Here is a 10,435-nt window from a genome sequence, read left to right as displayed (position 1 = left end):
GGTTTGGGGTTCAAGCCTCTTTTCCCTTCACTGCCGTTTCTGAAATTTTTCTAGCCTGTGCCTGTGGATCTTCTAGACCTGGTACTGTGACTGAGGCAGCATCCTGTCTGTAGATGTGCAAATCTATGTGAATGTTCATTTAGACATTTGTGTGAAAAGAGCTAACTTCCTTTGCTTCAAATAACCTCTGCTGTCCAGTCCTAACTGTGGAAGCCATTTGTGAGTCTCTCTGTGTAATTTCTGGAGGTCCTGAGGTTTCTGAATCCTTTCTTCATCTGATACAACTCCGCACACCATCTTCCACAGCAGTGTGTTCTGAAACAGCCTGCCTTTTAGAGTATTTCCATCCTTTGAAGGGCCAAGCTGTAAAGATGCTGCACATGACAGAGCTTTTGGATATCTTGAGGAATCCCCAGCTCATTCATCTACACGATCAAGAAAAAAATCCAGAAACTATCTGCATAAGAAACCTAGGGGCTCTGAAAGTTTCTCACCAAAAGTTTAGGCATTTTCAATACCTGTCAGTGACTGGGCCTCACCAAGCTGTGAGCCAAATCCAGGAGCTCTGCTGGCAATGGCTGCAGCTGGCAATGGCTGCAGAGACCCACACCAAGGAGCAGATGATAGAGCAACTGGTGCTGGAGCAGTTTCTGAATACTCTGCCAGAGGAGGTTCAGACATGGGTGAGGTCAAAACAGCCCAAGAGCAGCAAGGAAGCAGGAAACCTGGGGGCAAACTTGATCCAAGCGTGTGTGGAGAGAGGTGAGAGAGGAAAGAAGCAACTGGCTGTTTGCATTTATTGAACATTTGCTGTATACCTGGCATGTAATAGGGAGCTTAATAAAGATTTGTTGAATGACTGAACAAATGAATTTTATAATCCAGTCTAATCTGCCTAATCTTGTGTGAAATGGAAGAAATTAGGGGTTTGGCTTTTGCTTATTTATTATTTCTCTAGGAGTACCCCTTCCCTCCAGCTTTGTTCCCCCTCCCCTCCACATTTCTTATTAAGCCTGAACTTCAGTATCAACACAAAAGACCACACAGCCAAAAAAAAAAAAAAAAAAAGAGGGCATAAAATGTGGGAGATATGAGGCCTGGAAATTTAACTTCTGTTAAAATTTGACTTGTCTCTTAGAAACTCAAGTTACTAGATTGGAACTAAGGGCATTTCAATAATGAGAGAAGAAAGCTGTTCACTCCTAATAGTCCTTTGAATAAAATTGATACTAAAAACAAAGTATTGTTTGGGTATATAGAGAGAGAGACAAGGAGAGAAAGACAAGGGAACAAGACTTGGGTGTGGACCAGTGGGATGGGTTAATTACATTTAAAAGTATAAACAAATTTGAAATAAACATGAGGGTCATGCATGGCTGAATACTGATGTATCATGAATTAAGGATTCTGATCAGTCCTGTGCACCTGCATTCCTTAAAAGAATTTTGAAGATGTTAATAGTGAACATGTTGGACACTTAAAATGTACTACATTCTAGGTATTTTATAATATTCATTTACTTCTCTTAATAGCCCTTGAAATAGGTATTACCCTCCTTCCATAAATGAGGAGACAGAGGCACAAAAACGTTGAATGACTGGCCCCTGGTCCCACGGTTAGTAATTGGCAGTCAGGATTCAGCTGGGAGGCTGGCACCAGCGTCTGTGCTCTTAATCACGGTGTTACACTGCCTCCAGTGGACATGTGGGATATTGTCCCACATTGGTTTTAAACTTGGCCAAAGGCACAGCCTTTGATGGAGCTGGAATCCAGGGGAAAGGAAAGAGCTCTCTAGGATATGAGAAAAAAATTACAGATTAATGAAAGATACACTTAGAAAGAGACTGCAGGCAAGGAGGGCCTTCAAGGTTCAAGTTTCTGTAGGGAAGGTGGTGGTTGTATTCTAGATCAGTGAGTGAAAAAGATGTAGGGAAAGCTTAGTAGTAAGAGTTGCCATTTTAAAAAAATGCATGCTGTGTGCTTTACATATGTAATGTTTAATCTTTACAGGAACCCTTAGAAGTAGAGGTCTTATCATTTTCATGTTACAACTGGGAAACTGAGGTTCTCTGGTAACTGAATGGACGGTGAGGCTAGGACCACTGATATAAATAAAGAGGAACTCCTGCTTTATTTGGAAGGTACTGAGAAGCAATGGAAGAGTTTAGAGGTGGAAGATAACCAGAACTCTTTTCTGGAACTTGCCATATTGAGCTGAGAAATGATTTCTGTGGTCTTTCTCTTGTCATAGGAAGTCCAGGACTGCTGCTCCGTCCCGTGGCAGGACAGGATGGCGTGGGGGTGGCAGGCTACTCTCTGTGCCTGTGGGTGCTGCCTGACTGGACTCAATTCCATGGTCATTTCTGCTCCCTTCTAGGTTTCCCTGCTCGGGACTCTGTCCTTGCAGAAAAGAGAAACACCGAAGAACAACAAAAGAAGGGCACAACGATGTTTGACAGTATACCATCTGCTAGATCTCAGGTGAGTCGGGCTTTCTTCTGATTTAGTTCTCCAATATGGGGACCTCACCTTCCTGATTTCCAGACATTCCCCGTCTAATTAAACCACATCCTCATTTCCTCAGTCTTTATATAAACATTACCTAACTGAGCCTCTTCCTGGCTTTTGTATAAAAAATGTTCTTCTGACCCTTTGTATTCCCCTTCCCTGCTTTATTTTTCTCTGTCACACTTATGACCACCCCACATGCTATATCTTTAACGTTGTTCCTCTTTTCCTATCTTTTGAATTAATTTTTCATTGTTTAGTATTCCATTTTATCTCCACTTTTGGCTTAGTCAAAACCACCCTCATGTGGTTTGTACTATTATTATGCTCCTTTATATATATGAAATAAATGGCAGCTATTACAGGGACATGATACTGTTGTGAGGTGTTTTTTTTTTTTAATTTGCTCAGTGTTCTTGTTAAATCACATTTTGAAACCTAGAAGAAATTAATATGCTGCACTTCCTTTAGAACCAGAAAAGAATTCATGGGAGGGAGGTGACGATTAGGAAAAAAATTGTCTAAAAATGCTGCTTGAGGGAGAGATGGGGGGGAAAAAGTTGAGAAACACTGTCCTAGATCATCTGTTCCTGAGAGTAGCCCTCTGTCCTTACAGTGTCCATGTCAAGGATCCCAAGTGAAGATGCCCACAGGGACTACTGAGGTAATATAAACGAATACCGTATGTAAGTGGGTGGATTATGACAAACTGGGGGGGCACCTGCCCCATCTAAGGGGAAGCTATGACTCGGCTTCAGCTGATGGCACCGTGTGAGAATGTGGGTCCCGATCCCCAGATCTCCTGATTTTCTTAAAGAGAAGCCAAAAATCCAGTTAATAATTTGAAATATACAATTTTTTTGGTGTTGGCAGCTAATATGAATTTTGAAGAAAGAATTTAAAAAAACACACGTGAGCCAAATAAATCCCTCTATAGGAGCTGGGCAGCCAGTACATGCCCTCTAGTTTAAGTCATATGTTCATTGATCTGCATAATGTTTCCATAAAAACACAAAAGATGTATATTAGTAAAATGGGTATCATAGTCTTATGTAGGCTTCTAATATCTGCTTTTTAAATTCACCCTTCGGTTACCAAAATTGTTGCATGTAACTGTAGTTAATTAGTTTGTATTGCTGGAATACTATTCCATGGTATGACTATACCATAATATATTTATTTCTTCTACTATAAATGAATGTTTGGGTCTTTTCCATATTTTGGATGTTATAAGACAGATGTTATGAACATATCTATCTCCAAGTACACATGAGCAAATATACCTAGGAACAGAATTTCTGAGTCCAAAGTGGTTTACTAATTTACATTTCCCTTAGCATCTTATAAGAGGCCCCAAGGGTCCACATTTAAGACACTATTTTGTATTGTCAGACTTCTTAATTTTTGTCAGTTGAATGGGTATAAAATAATACTTTGTCATTTTGAAATGTATTTTCTTATTTATTAATAAGATCGAATATCTCTTCATATTTATGAGCTTTTTGTGTTTTATGGATGAGTCACTGAGGCTTAACCTATCCATTCTCATAAAGCTTGTTAGAAAGAACCAGACCCAGAATCTAAACCCAACTGTCTCTGATTCCTGAGGTTGAGGTATACTGCGCAGCTTTTAATTATTTGCATTTTTTCTTTCTTTATAAAGTGACTTAAAAGTATTTTTCTCCTGCAACCCAAATCTGTCAAAATTAGCAGCAGGAACTATCTCAGAAATGTTCTCACTTCTCTCAGACTATAAGACAAAGAAAGGTATCTTTCTAAGTCCCTAGAAATAATCTAAGTGGATTAGAACACTTGGATTAGAAGGTTTCTGCTGGTCTGAACATCTGCTTCATGGTCAGTCCCCTCTCATCAGGCACCTTTCCCCCTCCTTGGGATAATTCCTAGATTTCAATCATTTAGGAGTGTGTCTGATATTTTAGGGGCTGGTGACTTTCAAGGATGTGGCTGTGGACTTCAGTCCAGAGGAATTAACCTACCTTACTGCTGCTCAGAGGAAACTCTACCGGGAAGTGATGCTGGAAAATTTTAGGAACCTGGTCTCCCTAGGTAAGCTGTGATGACCAAAATTGTCTCCAGACATTGCCATATGTCCCTGGTGGCAAAATCATTGGAAATAGGCTTTATTTTTCTTTTGTTTAAATTTGCATTTTCCTTATTATCTCACCGTCTTTATAACCCAGGTTGGGAGTTCCTGTGGATACAGGACAGAACCCCCAAGTTATGAGTCTCCTTCTTCAACAGGGTACCAGTTCCCTAAACCTGACATTATCTCAAGGCTGGAAACGGAGGAGTCACGTACAGTGGAGGAAGACAGCAGTACAATGATATGTCAAGGTGAGTAGTGAGACAGGAATCGTGGGAAGACAACCCCGGTCAGCCAGGAGGGGCCTGGGAGCTGTTCCCCAAAGCCCTCTCAGCTCAGGGCGAAGGTTGGTAAGTGCTCTCACCTCAGGGGTTCATGCCGCTTCCCCACATCACATGCACTCAGTACTTCTTTCATCTCCTCTCTGAAGCTCATCTCTTCCTGCAGCATGAGTTCCTCTCCTGCGCAGCTCCAGGGAGGCCAGTTTCCCTTTTCTCTAGTGTTCCAACATGAATGAATGCATTCATTCATGCCTTTCCTCTGGCAGCTAGAAATCAGAGGTCTTTCCTCTTTAACTGAGACAAGCAAAAAACCTTGGCGTGATACCACTCCTTTTTCCAGCCCCACTCAGGGGGTTGCCTTTATAAAGCACAAACTTTTGACCAGCTTCTTACCACCCTCAAAGGAAAATCCAAACTTTTAGCAAAACATTTAAATCCATCTCAATCTGGCCTAAAATTCACATCCCACCCTCATCTCTCACAGATATTCCAAGTAGAAACCTGTGTTGCTGGCTCCCCAGGACTGTGTATTTTCACAGTTCAGTGTCTTTGCTCAGGATGTTTTATAAGCTTGCCACCCCCTTCACTGCTTACTGAGCCCTAATGCCATCCCCTCCGTTGAGTTTTTCCTGTTCCTAAATGGAATCAACCCCCACCCCCATCTCTTCTCCTGTAGTCATTTATAGCTTGATTGGGGTCCTTTTTACAGACTTATTATGACCATCTGGTTGGATAATGCTTTGCTCAAAATAGACATTTAATAAATGGTGAATTGAAGGGAATGGGGTAAGATTAGAGATTGGGAGCCAAGAAAAGAGTTAGAATCCTTTTGCTTTATTCTGAGCAACAGGTTGTTGACCTGTTTACTCCAGTGTTTCCCTAATGGTCCTGTAGAACTATGGTAATAGGCGTTCTTTAAAAAAAAAAAAAAGTGTTCCATGATGAGATCAGTTAGAGAAATGCTGCATACTATATTTCCCCTCTTCGGAATTTGAGATGCCAATTAAAGGTTCTGAAGAGTCCTACAGGATTGAAAGCTGCTTGACTTGGATCCTATGGTATCTCCCACATTGACTTGACAGTGGAATCCCTTTATTGCCACAGCTATTAGTTGCTTGGAATAGTAGTAATTTGCCAAGCATGGTCTGGATGCAGACAAACCCCAATCCCAGCTCTTTCTCTGGTTTCCTCCTTGTTCTCCTGTCTGTGTCTCTGGCATCTTTGTCAACGTTCAGTCCTCCTGGATGGTCTCTTTTCTGCCTCATCCTCACCCTTCCTTGCTTACTGTCCTTTCCATCCTCCCATTCTCTCCTTAGGTTCCCAGAAAACTCTCAAACCTCTTTAAGAACTGTTCTGCTATGTTTGGTCTCTTTCTTCTGTTTCTACTACAATGATGTGTCTCTCTGAGTAAAAATAGTAGAGGAACTTTTACATTGCTTTTAGATTGGGAGAAAAAACCTGAAACCAAAGATCTAACTCCAGAGCAAAGCCTGCCTATAGAAAAATCATCCTCAGGGGCAGGAAGACAGGATTTGGACGTAGGTAACTTCTGGTGTGTCTGTGCAGAAGAGTCTTCTCCCGATGATCCATTGGGTTTGCACCAGGTCAAACAGGAGAAACTTTTGAGTCCGGTAAAAATGAATGACCCCAAGACCCTTCCTCAGGAAAGAAGCCATGACCGTGATCAATTTGAGAGACGCTTAGATCTTACTAAACAGTCAGAGGGTCTTCTAGGAAAGGATCCCCAGGAATGCACTCCTCCTGGAATTTGCACCAGTCCCCAGCCGGTAGACAGCAGGCCTTTCGTCCAAGAGAACAAACACAACAGACGTGAATTTTGTGAAAGAAGCTTTAGTACCCAGTTGGCCCGTGAGAGACACGAGCAGATCCATACAGGGAAGAAACCCTTTGAATGTAAACAGTGTGGAGAAGCCTTCTACTTCATGGCACACCTCACCAGACATCAGAAGACTCATTCACGTGAGAAGTCCCCTGGGTGCAATGAAGGTGGAAAGTCTTTCACTCAGCGTGCAAATATCAATGGCTGCATAAGAATTCATAGTCAGGAGGACTACTATGAATGTTTCCAGTGTGGCAAAGCTTTTATCCAGGATGTGCATCTTTTTCAACATCTCAAAGCCCATGAGGCAGCAAAAGCCCTTCCACCCACGTTGCCCCGAAACAAGACACATTTAATTCGATATCAGCGGAAACGTAACCATGTCGGAGAGAGAGCCTGTCAGTGTTGTGACTGTGGCAGAGTCTTCATTTGGAATTCCCATCTCATTCAGCACTACAGAATTCATGCTCAAGAGAGGCCTTACCAGTGTCAGCTGTGTGGGAAGTGTTTCAGCTTACCCTCCTGCCTCACTCAACATTATCAACTCCATTCTCAAGAGAAACCAGTTGAGCGCAGTTACTGTTGAAAAACCTTGACTCAGAACATTCTCAACACTTTTGACCTTCCCCTGGAGAGAGACCCTTTGAGTGCTCTGAATATGAGAAGGTCTTCCACCAGCCCTCACACCTTGTTAACAACTTGAAAATTCTTCGTGGTGTGGTCAGAAAACAGAGAATGGTTGCAAGAGGTTAAAACAATCTTTTTGCAAAGGGAGAGTCAGCACATGTGTCAGTCACCCAGGCAAAAAACCTTACAAAGAATATTTTTGTTGCATAGTAAAGAAGCTAATAGATTTTGCCCTTCTTTGGTGTTATCCATAGAATGGAGAACCTTGATTTTGACATCCTGACAGAAAACTTGCAACTGGTAGTTGGGCTCCAGACAGGAATTCTGTTGGCTAAGTTACTACAGAAGTGTTTACATACAGTATCTTTACCACATGGGATGTATCAGCAGAGGGCATGGTAAAAAGATTTTTGAGGTGTGCCCATGTTGATTCATCCACAAAGCTGAAGTAATTGGTAATATGTTTACACAGTACTTGTTGATTTACAAAACATTGCCAAATATATTATTTGATCTTTTAAGGAATGCTGCATTGTACCTAGTATGAGGATATTTATTTCATTTTTACAGGTATAGCAAACTTGAAACTCCAAGTTGTCATTTGATTTAACCTGGGTTGTAAGTGATGGGGTAAGAACTGAACCCCAGTGTGGTTTGGTTAGGTTTGGCTTTTGAGATTCCATGAGATATTTATTTTATATCTTGATGCTCAACCCAGGTTTGTTTTATTCCTGCCATACCCCTCTGAAGAATAGGTACAGTACTATACTGACTGCAGCCGTCTTCCTTTTTAGTAATCCCAACATTATTTCACATTAAATCAGATGGGGACACTTGTAGTATAAGGGGTTCAGAAAGCTTTTTTTTTTTTTTTTGGCGGTACGCGGGCCTCTCACTGCCGTGGCCTCTACCGCTGCAGAGCACAGGCTCCGGACGCGCAGGCTCAGTGGCCATGGCTCACGGGCCCAGCCGCTCCGCGTCATGTGGGATCTTCCCGGACCAGGGTATGAACCCGTGTCCCCTGCATCTACAGGCGGACTCCCAACCACTGCGCCACCAGGGAAGCCCCTGGTATCTTTTTTAAACCTAAAAAATCTAACCTTCTCTAAACATTAGTATTTTTTTCCTGCAGTTTTTATTATTTGTAAAATATACTTTAACTATTATTGAATTTACTTTGATGTATTATGTGAAGAAAAAAATTATCCCCCATTGTTAATTGCCCCAACATCAATTTTAGTAAGTGATATGTAGTCATAATATTTTATTTTATAATACAGTTCTGTATCTGGATCATCCACTTTGTTTCATTGTTTTGTCACCCTATTATATCATAGATCTGTATTCTTTTTAACTTTTATAGCCTCGTGTGAGTTTTCTATCACTGTGCCTTTAAGAAGTTTATTTATGTGTGTTATATTTATATGAGAAAAATGAATTTTATTACTCCTCCAGATGAAAAGTTGTTCAACAATTAAAAACAGCCTTTTGATGATTATTGAAGTGAATTTATAAATGAATTAGGAAGAATTAACATTGTTACATTTAAACTTAGCATCCAGGAATATGATATTGTTCTTTTATGTACTCAAGCATTTTTATCAGCCAGCAAAGTAAGTTCCCCTTAGTTATTCCTACATACTGTTGCAGTTGTAGGTTTCTTTGTGTAGGGTTTTTCTTTTTTTGTTATAATTCTCAAAAATCCAGCATCCCAGAAATGGGGTTCCTTCACTGTTGCCCCACTACATGCATTCAAGCTTGCCAAACCCTACACTTCCAGCAGTTGGGGGCCACAGATGCTCTTAAAGGAAAATGCAGAGAAGCATAGCAGTAAGTATGTGCATACACACACACACACACACACACACACACACACACACACACACGAATACCACCACCTCAGAAGGGTCAGCCATACACCCACCTGGGCCCCAGCTTTGAATCTCCTACCACTCTGGGTCTAGGGCTGGTGCCCAGACCATCTGATAGTCAGGTCTTCTCCAGGTGAGACCCTGAAGGAGGGATAAAGTACAGGTACATTGCCATGGTACCCAACCCACTTCAGCCTTTCAGGTGAAGAGACCCATTTGGATTCATTAACTATAGGTGTGTGGGTTTTGTTTTTTGTGCTTTGTTTTGGGTTGGGTTTTTTTTGTTGGTTTTTTTGTGGGGTTTTTTGGGTTGTTGTTTGTTTGTTTTTTGGCCGCACTACGCAGCTTGCAGGATCTTAGTTCCCCAACTAGGGATCGAATCCACTCCCCGTGAAGTGGAAGCACGGAATCCCAACCACTGGACTGCCAGGGAAGTCCCTCCCCATAATTTCTCTTTTTAATATGGTATAAGATATGTGTTTAATAAACCCAAAATCTTTAGTGTTTCTCTAAAGATGACAAAGTACGTAAATTTAGACATGTTTAGCAATGAATGTTTCAGTATTTTTATCTTAACTGAAAACGATCTGGATGTTCAGTGAATTCCCATCATTTAATTTAATTTAGGAAAACTCTAAAGTTTCAAGTTATCAAACATCTGGAGAAATTAATTTTAGGTAGACATACCATAAAACAATCATTTTTAAAGAATTCATGTAAAAATTTTAATCCCATTGATCTCTATTTCATTACCTATGAAAATATCATCATACCAAGTTAATTTTCTTGCTGACAAATTTTGTAACAAAGATAACATGAACTTACTTTTAGTAAACCTAGGAACAATTAAAGTATTAATACTTAATGCTGATGACCCTAAAGACGTGTCTATATTAATCAAAGCAACAACTTAGGCTTGTTTTCATTTACTAAAGAGTAATTCTATATCACATGATCCTTTAAACATTTGGATTACTATTTTGTTACATTTAAAAATATTAATTTGTAAGTGCTTACTTTTAAGTCAATAGAGCTCTTTTACAAATTCATATTGATAATATCATCTGTAGGTAGAAACAGATCACATTTATAACATACATAAACATACATACATCCAGATAGACACAGAGATCTCATAGTTTTCCTGCTTGAGTTTTAAAAGTCCATTTTTTTTAAGGTATTACTTTCTACTAATTAAGCCAAG

At 40.5% G+C, this 10,435-nt stretch overlaps 1 protein-coding gene across 1 annotated transcript; it reads left to right on the top strand.

Moving 5' to 3' along the window:
- Nucleotides 1–2,381: 2,381 nt before the first annotated feature.
- Nucleotides 2,382–8,653, top strand: ZIM2 (zinc finger imprinted 2). Its single transcript, XM_079907255.1, has 5 exons — nucleotides 2,382–2,481; nucleotides 3,125–3,172; nucleotides 4,449–4,575; nucleotides 4,771–4,863; nucleotides 6,337–8,653. The coding sequence occupies exons 1-5, from the start codon at nucleotides 2,449–2,451 to the stop codon at nucleotides 7,317–7,319; spliced, it is 1,284 nt and encodes a 427-aa protein (XP_079763381.1). The 5' UTR covers nucleotides 2,382–2,448; the 3' UTR covers nucleotides 7,320–8,653.
- Nucleotides 8,654–10,435: the final 1,782 nt, after the last annotated feature.

The sequence above is a fragment of the Stenella coeruleoalba genome (genome assembly GCF_951394435.1).
Source record: "Stenella coeruleoalba genome assembly, chromosome: 20".
Classification (NCBI taxonomy): Eukaryota; Metazoa; Chordata; class Mammalia; order Artiodactyla; family Delphinidae; genus Stenella; species Stenella coeruleoalba.
The sequence above is the reverse complement of the archived record's forward strand: the minus strand, read 5'-3'. Positions and strand labels throughout refer to the sequence as shown.